At 33.6% G+C, this 13,119-nt stretch overlaps 1 protein-coding gene across 2 annotated transcripts in view; it reads left to right on the plus strand.

The window, feature by feature from the left end:
• Nucleotides 1-4,252: 4,252 nt before the first annotated feature.
• Nucleotides 4,253-13,119, plus strand: part of LOC110028070 — a 22,980-nt gene continuing 14,113 nt past the window's right edge. The window contains exons 1-3 of one of the 2 annotated variants that reach the window (XM_020729773.1): nt 4,253-4,344; nt 4,473-4,550; nt 9,244-9,851. In XM_020729773.1, coding sequence (XP_020585432.1) covers nt 4,505-4,550; nt 9,244-9,851 — 654 coding nt within the window. In that variant the 5' untranslated portion in view covers nt 4,253-4,344; nt 4,473-4,504. The other variant, XM_020729774.1, reaches the window with a different exon arrangement.

Raw genomic sequence — 13,119 nt, forward strand, 5'->3', positions numbered from 1 at the left:
TATATATATATATATATATATATATATATATGACACTTCAAGCAAGCAAGAAAAATGTATATTTTACTTTCTAAAACTCAAAAAAATTATATTTTTATGCGATATAAATGATTCAGTTGGTATAAATCTAAAAAAAATAAAGTTTCGCAGTTATATATGTAAATAGATAGGAGTTGGTGGTATGTATGCAAATGTGTATTATTTTGGAAAATAATTTTATGGGACTGCCGCAAATTATTTTTGTTCGGAATATGATTTTATTTTCACAATTAGCAGTTAAAAGTCTATTTCGCATTTAATACACCGTCTATCAGTTTCATTCATTTTGGAATGCTCAAGTCAATTATATTTTCATAAGAATCCGTTCCACTCAGGACAGCTTGCTTTAATGACCTCTGTTATATTGAGTGGACTAATTTTGTCATGACTTATCTCTTTGACTTGGAAAGGACTTATTGAGAGAGAGAGAGAAAGAGAGAGAGAGAGAGAGAGTGAATATAACAATGAGTTCTTATCCGGCTAAGTGGCTTTAGGTACATTATTTCTTTTTCTCCATCTTATCATATTGTGTCATATTTTCACTTAATTATAATAATTTTTTATCTTTTTGTATATGATATGCACAAATCTTTTTAGATCAAGATTTGCTTTTCCTGACATGTTTAATCTAAAATGTCTGTTCTGCTTATCAGATCATCAGATGATTGATGTTTAATATAACCAGATCATCAGATACGGCTCTCTCTAATCATGTATGCAGCTGGAGCTACTCCAACCCTTTCACTAATAGATTTGTTTCGCATTTTTTGTCTTTAGTTATCAAGCCATTCATCCACTTAAAGTATTCTCATCTCTACAACGCTCAACTTTGTTTTATGTTTCTCTTCCCCGGGCTAGGATGAAGATCACCTTTGATGCGGAAGAGAGGAAGTATTGCTCCTTGCTAGCTACACTCCTCCTCAAGAAGCTCTCCTCACACACTCAAAGAATAGTGGAGGAAAGAGAATATTGCTTTTTATGAAGGATAGAGAAGGAGATGAAGAAGAAAAGAGGAGGGTTGGGAGAAAAAAAGACCTCACTCTCTCCTTTCTCCTTAGCTCTTCACCTTAAGGCCTTTAAGAAGAAAGCTTCAAGGAAGAAGAAGAGTTAAGCTCTCGGAGGAGACAAAAAGTGCTGAAGTTTGTTGATAGTGGAGAATGAGATGAAGTTAAACCAGCCCCCATGCAGGATTTCTAAAATACCCCTTGATTAATAATCCCCCAGCATTTTCATACTTCCAAGGAGATCTTCATAAGTCCAAGAAGGGCCTAACAATTCGGGTCCAGGTGGCAGGCCACCCTAGGACCGCGATGCCAGATTTTGAAATTTTGACGGGCCGACGTGGCCATGTCGGGCTCGAGTGTGGTCACGCTGCTCTACCCGTGGGGGTCGTGTGGTCATGCCAACACCCTAGCATAATTACGTCAAGCTCACTATCTTGCAGCTTGGTCACGCCGCCTTCGGGTGTGGCTACGCAGAAGGTAGCCTTTGCGCGACTGCTGGGAGGCCTTGCATGGCAACACAGTCCCACGACGTAATTACGTCGCGGGCTTTGTTTTGTTGTGTGGTCACACTTCCTTCGTGTGTCGCTACGCCAAATGAAGCCCCCCTCAACTCTTATATGAAGGGGTTAGGCGTGACCAAACCCAATTTGGGCATGGTCCAAACTCTTATGGGTAAATTTTCTGACTAAGAGTCTGTTAAGCGCATTTCACTGCATGAAAAGCTCTCCATGACTGGAACAAACCACATAGGCTTCATAATGGATTGCCCCTATAATGGGGAATCGTTATGGATAAGTGGTAGTCATTGTCAGATCAACCAGGATAGGGTGACCCTAGTTCGGAGACGGAGTGCAACTGGCAACGTTCTTGACATATTCCTTGAGCTACGGGAGGGTATGCGTGAGCGCCACACTCTTCAAAAACATCACATGGGCATCTAGTATTTGTGACATAAAAAAATTAATGCAGCAACAGAAGCTGAGAGCCCGTAACCCATCTATGCCAAAATTTTAGGATCTACATGGAATTCCCTCAAATCATCGATTATAACTCAAATCAGTTGATCGCAGAAACAAGATGACAACGGATGTAATGCTAAGCCTATGGCTTTATTTGTAGATCATATTGGACACAAAATCCTAGGGGAGTTGATTATTAAATTGACTTGCTTGATCTTAATGCCATTGAATGATAATAAATTCTCTGTCATTATTGTAGTTATTACTTTCAATGAATAGGAAAATTGAGGATGTACGAACCACAAACTGTCATCATGAATCTCAAAGCATTTTAACATCCGAGAAGACAGTTAGACGACCAAAGTGTCCTACCACTCTACTGCCAACCTCTTAGATTTATATTTTAAATTTGGGGAAGTAATATGTATACACCACAACTGGTATAACATTTTTTGTTTTCGAGACCAATCTTAAATATTTTAAATTTATTTAAAATAAATAAAAAAATAATTAAAATATATATTAAACTATTTTTAACCTCTTAAATATATATTTGATTAGTACAATTCATAAAATTTAATTAACCATGAAGGGGTGGTTGATTATCTAAATATAACTATTTCTAAACACCCTAGAAATGGAGCTTTATCAAGGAGAGGAGAGAGGCTCAGAGATGAGTGAAGAATAATGACTAGTAATCTATTTTATGGTCAATTGTATCTTATTCATAAAATATTTCCCCTATTATATAAGGGATGATATAATATCATGATATTATATTTTTTGCCTCTACTTTAAAAAGGTTCGCGTTGGGACATTTCTTGTATTTTACATGGGTAAACATGTCGTTCAACTGCTTTTTGGCTCTGTCGATTAGGATTCATCAGCTTGGGGCGACAAGATCAGCTCAGTCGGCTCGATATGCTTGGTTGGATTCACTTGGTCGATATAAGTCAGTCGATTGATATCACCCGACCGTTGATCCTATACTACATGTGATGGGAAGCTTCTAGGTGTCCCCATATGATTTGTGATGCAAAAAAATCGTACATTCTGTTGGATAAGCTATCTTGTGTGAGTTGACTTAGATACCAATTTTGTCTCATTTATGACTGAGTGTTTCATTCTTACATTCTCATGTTGGTTTTTATCCGTCTTGTGGTTCGGTCGACATTGGCCTTATTGACGTGGCTCAAAGATTCACTCAGTCTGATAAGTGGGCTTCATGATTTTCTGTTGTTACGACTATAGAATAGCATCATTTTCGAACAACTCGTGTTCAACTCGTTAAATAGCTCATATTCAATCCGTTCCTCAAATAAACAAGTCGAACATGAACAATTTTGTTAAGCTCGATTTACAAACAATCCGAACATAAACGAAAATTTTTTCTTTTGTGTTCAGCTCATTTTGATTCAAAATAATTTAAAAAAAATAATTATATTTTTTATATCATTTTAATTTTAATTTCTTTTATTATACTTAATGTGTATGTGTACTAAAAAAAAACTATCTTGGAGGGACAACCTCCAATCTCATCACTCTCACATAAGTTTAGTCCCACATCTGTGAGAAAATTTTTTTTACATTGTCAGCTTAAAAACAGGAAAAACCTCATGGCTTGCTTTGAGCCAAAATCAAGCAAATAAATGAACAAAATTTTTTTCGAAGTTGCTCATGATCAAATTAGAGTAATATCGAGCCGAATGTGAATCTAGTCATTAGGAGTCTAATTAAAAAACGAGCTAATTTTGAACAGATGTTAATGTCAATGTGTCAAACACGAATAAAGTCCCCTCACGTTCGGCTTGTCTAGACCCCTACTGTCACCAAACCCTTATTTGCTGTACTATTTCATTCTGGATCCTTAACTCTCCTCAGGATCAACACCGTCATATTTCTTACGTACACCGATATAATTAAATTTCAAACAGGATGCATTGATCCAATATTTATCACAAGGAAATGACTTAAGATATTATTACTAAATTTTAAGGGGAAAAAATAAATTCCTTAAATTTGTTTTAAGACAAATATATCATACATTCTAATTAAAAATATTAATTTTATTTCGAGATTAATATATATCTCAAAATAAATTAACAAATTTGAAACTTATTTAGATTAAAAAAACACTTTGATTTATTTCTTGCTAAAAATAGATTTCATGGCCGTCCATAAATGCCGAGAAGACGAGTGGCCAACTTTCCGTGTTCGCTGTTGTGTCTATAACGGCAGCTCGGCCCGAGCGATGGAATCTCCACTATTACCGCAGAGGAATCACGCCTCTGCTCCATCCGCTCTCACCCGTTTCTTTCCTTCCCGGTATTCTTCACGCACATGTAAGATTGGAGGGGGGAGATATTTGATATTTATACGATTTTGAAAGCGATTCATGATTTTGGATTATATTCGGTTTTCGATTTGATTTCGGTGTTTTTTCTTTTTTTTCTTTGGATGTTGGGGTTAGGTGGAGCGATGTGAATTTGATTTGGGCGTTTGATGAACGAGGCTGCCTCCAAGATCATGACTGACGAGGACGACAAAGGTAGGGTTCTTGTTTGAATTTATATGCCGCTGATCTTGATTTGTTGTGTTTTTGTTTTGGTTTTTGTAATTTGTTTGTTACTGTTGTGATTGTGGAGTTGTTTTTTGATTTTGGAGGTAATGTGTGTTTTTAGTTGTTTGATCGGGGTGCTGTTCTTGGGGAAGGATTAGAGATGTTTTTTGGGTTGTGTTGAATGAGATTTGGGTATTTGGGGATGGGGGATGTTGGGTTTGGATTGGTTGCATGGCAGAATTGCTATAATAATTGTTGTTTTTGAGGTTAAGTGCGATTGCTTTTTGTTTTTTTTTTTAAAATTTTTGGGAAGAGTATTGTAGTTTGTTTAAGTCTTCCCCCTTGCTTTGGTGATCTAATGGTCTGGGCACCTGAATTGAGATAAACTGGTTATAATCCATCAGATTAGATTGTTGTCACACCTTTCAAGCGGATAATATCACAATTTTGGGGGAAGAATTATTTGGATCTGGATGTGTGGTGGTGCGCCACCTGAAGCATTTCGTAGGTTTGAGGATATGAGTTTTACAGGCCTAAATATTTAAAAGAAAGGTGCATGCCAATCGATTGATCACCTTCTAGATGATTCAAAAGTCGGAAGTTGCTTTGGATTTCAATTGCCGTTGTCATGTGAGCGATTGGATGCTATTGTTTTGCTTGAGAAATTAGTAAATACAAAAGATTATGGTGATTTGCCAAGGGGATATGAGAAGACATTGCCAAACTTTCAGGACGACGATGTTGATCAACTTTGAGTTCATCTCCATGCTCTCGTAGGCTCAGTTAACTTAACCTAATTGGAAATTCATCTTCTCTACCCAAGTTTTGATTTAGGCTAGTTGTGAGCGGTGCATTACTCATGGATAATGGGAGAGGTGAAGAAATGCTTGGTTTAACTCTTCATTGGGTGCTATGTTTCACAACCTCAAGAGGGATAAGAGGGGTAGAATGGTCGTTTGGGTTGGGGAACCAAGAACCACATTTTATTTTATTATTCATTGCTTGATGCTTCCAAATTGTTACATAGACCCTTTTCAATAAAAATGAAGAAAATATGAGAATACACCTTTTCATGCATAGTTTTAAGGCACCAAAGTGTTATGTATGTAAATATGAAAGTTTAGGTGTGAGATATATAAATACATATGAATTGTGTGCTATGTATGTAATTTTCCCAAGAAGATTTTAAATTCAATTCAAACTTCAAATTTTCTTAAAAGTAGGGACTAACCTAAGAAATGGCTAATGATTTCTTAGAAAATTGAAATTCAAAATCAACCTAATCTCACTTATGTGGCCAACTATGCTTCATGAATAGAATGCTTGCTTGAATTTACCCATGGTTCCACATTTCATGCATTCTTTTAGGATATTCAAATCTATTCCTTCCACTGTTATTCTTAAACTTTGATTTAGGCTAGTATTGAGAGGTAGATTAATTATTTGTAGAGAATTGGAGAGGTGGGGGAGGAGTTTTTCTCTCCTTTAGATAGCATGTCCAACAACCTCAAGTGAGGTAGAGTGATAGCTTGGTTTTTGGGAACCAGCATCGTTCATTACTTTCAAATGGTTACATAAACCTCTTTAAATGGAATTACAAAAAACTCTAGAAATATGAATTCAAATTATATTTCAAAAATCAAATTTTCTTGAAAATAAAACCACCCTAAAAATTAACTAACCAATTCTTAAACTAGAAAATTAGAATTTAAAACCAACTTACTTCCACTAAAGTGGCTAGACTTGCTTAATGGATAAGGTGGGTGCTTCAATTTATCCATGGTTCCACTGTGACGACTGCGCCTTTTTTGTGATGACCTAAGAATTTTTACTTTGTAAAATTGGCGATGAATATTGCTCACGTTCATTAAAAATCTTGGGGAATCTTTTGAATACTTTGTGACAATTTTGGAAATTTCTAGAATATTCAGGAATGCTTCAAAATATGCTAAAAATTTGTTATGTTGGAATCCTCCTATATAAATAATAAAAATAATAATTTATGTTTTGTGACAACCATATGTTTGGCGATGTTTCAATTGTTGTTGTTGTGAATTTTTTCTTTTTAATATTTGATTGTTGGGTGCGAATGGGTTTAGGGGATGTTGAGAAGATTGAATTTGTAACTTTCACTTGACCAATGGAGTTCCAATATTGGTTCATCTAAACAAAGTTGGACTCACAATTAAATTCATGTTGTAGGAGTTATGAACTGGTATGGTAACTTTCAGCTAATAATGATTGGTTGATAGAAATACGATGAAGTTATATTCTAGAGCTTTTAAAGCATAATTCACCATTTGAAATGCAAGAAGTCGTTTTTCCTAAAGGTGTAAAGCAAAGTAGGATTGCTATTGTTCTAAATACTTTACCTTATGAGTCTTATATAAAATAGGATACCTAATAATAACCTTTCTATGCCAAAGATAGGCCACTTGAACCAATAATTTTTAAGCTAAACACAATTACAGCGACATACCTGATTCTTTCAAAAACATATAATTACATAATATCAATGGAGTATAATAAATATGGAAAAAATAACAAATAAAAATTTAATTAAGATAAATAGGAAAGTTTGTAGCTTGCACTAAATTTGAATAGCACATGCACAAAATAATTGAAAGTATGCTACATTCTTTTTACACGCTTCATCTTTACAAAAAAAATATAACATGATATATAGAAAAATGAAACCTAAAGATTAATATGAAGAATTGGATAAATTTTGCCCTCATCAACAATTTTTATAGGCAATGTTGATAGTTTAATACAATTAAACTACTCTCTTGAAAACATCTAACTCCTAACACTATTTCTAGGCATAAAAAATTTACCTCAATATTTGACCTGGGAAGGCTTAGGCAACAACAACACTAAAAGTGATTTGCACATCATATGTGTGGATTCTTAGACATAAATATCAATTTTTACTCAAAAGAGATGACACTTAATCAACACAATTGAAGGGGATTCTTGCAAATAAATGGTAGGCCTTTACCTTAGTTTTTGGGTCTCACTAAACATCCAACATTGGATCCACCAGCGTAGCCCCCAAATTGCAATGATATTAAAAATAGAAAACCGAAAAATATCCAATGTTTGCTCCATGCTCAAAGCTGTTGATCATTTGATTCTTCTACTTATGAATTGTTATTGGATTTAATTCAAGATAATGTAAAATGTAATGTAGCATTAATATGATCTTAACCGTCAGACTAAAAGCACTTGTGCCTATTAAGGATGCTACAAGCACCAATATACTGAGCGATCATGCCTAAAAATGCGCTGCTAGCCCCTTTGGTAAATTAAGGTTAAGTACCATTCTATTTTACAATGGCCATGTGTATGACTTGATGGTCCGTTTAACATATTTGATAGGACGTGAAGCTCTATGTAAGCCTTTTTTTTTAATTTATTGTCTTTGATCATTTCTCATGTGACTGCACATAGCCTCCCATTGAGTTGATGCTATATATTCTAGTTGCCTGAGTGTTTTTTATCCACAAATTATGGCTTAATGAACCTTAATCTTTGCTGAATTAAAAGAGTTAAAGCATTAATCCTTCATTGAGTATTCTTAGATATAGCAAATGTGATGTAATTAATCATGGGGGTTTGCACCATAAGAAAGTTCGATTCTATAATTAATCATGGGGGCTTGCACAGAAGAAACTTCAATCCATAAAACTAAGTCTTGATCGCCATTCTAGGGAAATTTTTGGGATATATTTTCAAACTTACATTGATTCTTGCATTGAGAATGTCCTTCCATCCTTTGGGGTGGTACTTTCCCTTTTCAACTCGGAGCTCTTTTGAAGGCTACACTTTATGTTGGCCAAATTTTTCTTTATTTTGACATTTAAATTTCTTTCATATATTATTTGTACAATTCTAACTTTATACTTTTTAACCACATAATTTATATGTTACTTAGCAAGGTATGTTGTGAATTTTTATTTTTTTTAAGCCAACTTCAAATGAATTCAAGCAACTTCGAATTAAACTCCTTTTGAGTCTAGCCATCTGCGCTTGATGAGTGATTGGATTTTGGGTTAAGGCATTCAAAATTTAGATCTTTTTGAGCTCGAGTCCAGTCAGAGTTGTTTCAAAACTGTCACCCCACAATTAATCCAAAGCCTTGATATTTTCTTCATTTCTCACACAATGAATGTGACTTTCACAAGTCTCTCAATGTTTTGGTTCTTATTAGTTTGCTTCTCTGTTGATCACTGGCTGGGAACTCTATTATTAATTCTGTGGAACCTTTACATATGTTGGTTGTACAGTACAAACGATACTAATAGGTATAATGGAAGCAGAAATGTAAAATCTTACAGACCAGGATAGCATAAAGAATCATCATATTCGACTCCATCTGGAGCCTGAATAATTTGCCTAGAATCCGGTAACTGCTTGCAAGTACATGGATGCTAGCTGACGGTATTAAATTTAATGATTTTACCAATGTATATTAGCATGCACATTCAACGAGCTTTATTTAATCATTTCTGGCTTCATTGTTTCAGACAAAAAATATGTCTAATCATGAAACTCATGTTCTTCGAAAATCTTATTCTATATTTATCATCATTTAGATGAACACCTTTATATGCCCATGTTGTTGTAGTAAACTTTCAGAACTTTAATAGGTTTGACTATTTTATCTTTCTGAATGCAGTCACAATGCAAACAAACATGGAGGCATCCCTTGGATGTTTTAAGAAAAAGGCATCTCACTTGAAGTCCCAGGAAAGTGGGAATGCCACGGAAAATTTTCATGGGATTAAAGAAGATACTAAAGCCTGTCCTGATTTCGTTGATTCAGAAAAAGCAGTTAACAGGGAAGGTTCTAGACCTATGCCCCAATGCCACAATATGCCATTTTTCCCGCAAGAATTCTTAATGTGGCCAATAATCTATCCTGGTATCCAGATGCAGCAACAGCGTCTTCCGAATGTCTTCGACAATCATTTCCTTCAGATGAACAGAGAGGGTTTTTACCCCGCTGAACCTAAAATTCATTATAGGCCATACAAGATGGTTCCTCAAGGTTACCCACATGAACTTCAGTTTCAAGAATTTCAATATTTTGTGGTTATCGACTTCGAAGCAACCTGTGATAAGAATAATAATCTACATCCACAAGAGATTATTGAGTTTCCATCTGTTCTTGTTAATAGCTTTACTGGACTTCAAGAGGCTTTTTTCCAAACATATGTTAAACCCGTCCATCATCAACTCTTGACTGATTTCTGCAAGGAGCTCACAGGCATCCAACAAATTCAAGTAAATGACTTCCCCTGCAATTCTTTCTATTTTATTACTGTAAACTCGGTCATTAAAGATTGATATTCTTGCCTTAAAATAAGTGAGTTCCACTAGACGCCATGCCACAATAAGTTAGTTTAGATTGACTCAAAATCTATTTAAAATCAAAATACATTGAGTCTGGTTTGGTTTACTTGGAAAGAGTCTAGTCTGAGTCTACTAGAAATGTCTTTGAATGGGCTTGACTTACAACTTTAAAACACATAAAATATTTGAAAATAGAGGAGAAGGGGTTCTAGCCTCTATTCTTGCAAGGGAGTTTATGCTTTAACTACCTAATGATTTGTTGAAAGCAAATTATTTCAAAAGCTTGAGCTAACTTTATGATACCCTCCTTTATGGAAATGCTAAGTTTTAGAGAAATAAATTAGTCATTTGGAAAATATTAGAGCTCTATGATGATTGAGTTCTACGAGAAATATTTTTAGCTTGAAATGTAGTCTTTCTCACCATCTAAGAAACAAATATTAATAGGTCAAGTTGAGGATTTCTTTTGAGGACCCTCTAACACTCAAGTTAATGAGTTAATGATCATGGAGGTGCACTCCTTGTACTAATAGTGAGTTTGAGGTACAGTCAGGCTGCCTAATCTTGGGGTTTGGCTTCATATTTTTTTAAGATACCGCTAAATTTGTAATTAAAAGGTTTCGTATAAAATATAAATCAGTTGGAACTTATAAGGTGTTGTATTTAGGGGTGTAAACAAATCGAACACGAACGAATAGAACTCGTGTTCGTGTTCGGTTCGTTTGAAATTAAGTGTGTTTGAAATAGGCTCATGTTCGAAATTGTTTTTGAAGTTAATGTTCGTGTTCGGTTCGATTTGTTTGAATTGTTTGAATTATTCGAATTGTTCGAATTGCTCAAATTGTTCGAATTTTTTGAATTATTTGAATTATTCGAATTGTTTGAATTGTTCGAATTGTTAAAATGATAATAAATTTAATTATTAATTCTCAAGTTGCCAAAAGAAAAATAAATAACATCCCTCTGTTAAAAAATATATTTATTCAACTATATTATTATAAATTGTTAAGAACAAGTTACGAATGAAATATACATTTATAGTTTCAAATCAAATTCTAAAAAAACTAGAAATCATTATTATAATTTATAGAATTGAATTTTTTAAAATATAATACATTTTTAGGGTATATAATTATTTTTGAAATATAATTTTTTTTATATATAATTATTTTATATTTCGAACAATAATGATTCAAACCTGATTGAACACATGACTGCTTGTGTTTGGTTAGTTTATAAACCTGACGAAAAAAAAATTTGTTTGTGTTTTTCTCGTTTGTTTATCAAACGAGCCGAACACGAATTGCCTGACGAGCCGAACATGAACTTTTTGTGAACAATGAGCTTTTTTGACAACCCAATTGTTATGTGCTTGAAAACTTGTGGATTGTGTTTTTGGCTTAAAACACTGTACTGCATATAAGGCTTGCATCCAGTCTTGTAAGCTAGGTTAGACTCAAATTCGAAATAAATGATTTCAAGCTTACTTTAACTCAACCAAAATTGAAATATATTTTGAGTCAAGTTTGCTTAGCTTAGACTCGATTTTTAAATTAAGTGGAATTGAGTTTGAGTTGACTTAGTTTATAAATGCAAGACAAAAAAGAAGAAAAAATGCTACTGCAAAAATTTTTTGAATTCTTAGCACGAAGGACATGAATGATTAGATTTAACAACTGATCATTTGTTGAGATCACATGTTCTTAAACATTATACATATGTGTGTGTGTGTGTGCGCCGCGTACCTCAGCTTGTTGGTTGATATCCTCGGTGTAAGCCCCCTCAGGTCGAGGGTTCGAATCCCTTCTTCCACAGTTGGCCTTAAGGAGGTGGTACTCGAATTTTTAGGCATACTAGGAGTGGTTGGAGGCTCGTATAATAGCTTTTGGTCATTATATATATATATGTGTATATATGTATATATATGTATATATATATATATATATATATATGTATATGTACATCTATATATGTATATGTATAGATATACATCTATATATGTATATGTATACATATACATATATAGATATATAGATGTATATGTATATATCTACATACATATGTATATATGTACATACCTTAAGTTAGTTAAATTTAAACCAATATGATTAGTTAACCTAAACCTTAGGTTAGTTAAACCTAAATCAATAGGATTAGTAAACATTAGGTTAGTTAACCCTAAACCAATAAGATTAGTTAACCTAAATCTAAGGTTAGTTAATCCTAAACCAAAAGGATTAATTAACCTAAACCTCATGTTAGTTAAACCTAAACCAATACGATTAGTCAACCTAAACCTGAGGTTAGTTAACCCTAAACCAATAGAATTACTTAACATAAACCTTAGGTTAGTTAAACCTAAACCAATAGGATTAGTTAACATAAACCTTATGTTAGTTAACTCTAAACCAATAGGATTAGTTAACGTAAACTTTAGGTTAGTTAAACTTAAATCAATAGGATTAGTTAACTTAAATCTTATGTTAGTTAACCTTAAACCAATATGATTAGTTAACCTAAACCATAGGTTAGTTAATATTAGTTAACCATAAACCAATAAGATTAGTTAACCTAAATCTTAGGTTAGTTAACCCTAAACCAATAGGAGGATTAATTAACCTAAATCATAGGATTAGTTAACCTAAATCTTAGGTAAATTAACCCTAATCCAACCCTGATCTTTAGGTGAAACAAACCTAAATCATAGCTTAATCTTAAGTTAAACCCACCCTAAACCTTAGGTTAGAATCTAGCCCATAAGTTGAACATAGGAGAATATTTTAGGTATGACCTTAAACCTAAGTTAAACCTAAACCCCTCAACTTGAACGTCAATTAAAAAATAAAATAAAACACATTGAGATGGGTAGAATTTACATAAAACATATTAAAACTTAAAATTAAACCAAATCAAACACAACAAGACTTTAAAGCATGGCTTTGAAGTTAAGTCAGCTTCAAAATCGTCAACCTCACATAAATAATAACAAGTGAATAAAATAACTAAAATAAGACACTTAAAATTCTACAATAAGATATAAACAATCTAAAACATTTCAATCCTAAAATCGATAAAGTAATTCAAGAATTAATTAAATCTTAATCATAAAGATCACATAACGCAACTTAAATCTCTTTTTGTTCTAGTTTACGAAGATTTCTTGGACGATGCATTCTGTGGATGTTGACAAGAATCTTCC

The sequence above is a fragment of the Phalaenopsis equestris genome, unplaced genomic scaffold, assembly GCF_001263595.1.
Source record: "Phalaenopsis equestris unplaced genomic scaffold, ASM126359v1 Scaffold000488, whole genome shotgun sequence".
In the NCBI taxonomy this organism is placed as follows: Eukaryota; Viridiplantae; Streptophyta; class Magnoliopsida; order Asparagales; family Orchidaceae; genus Phalaenopsis; species Phalaenopsis equestris.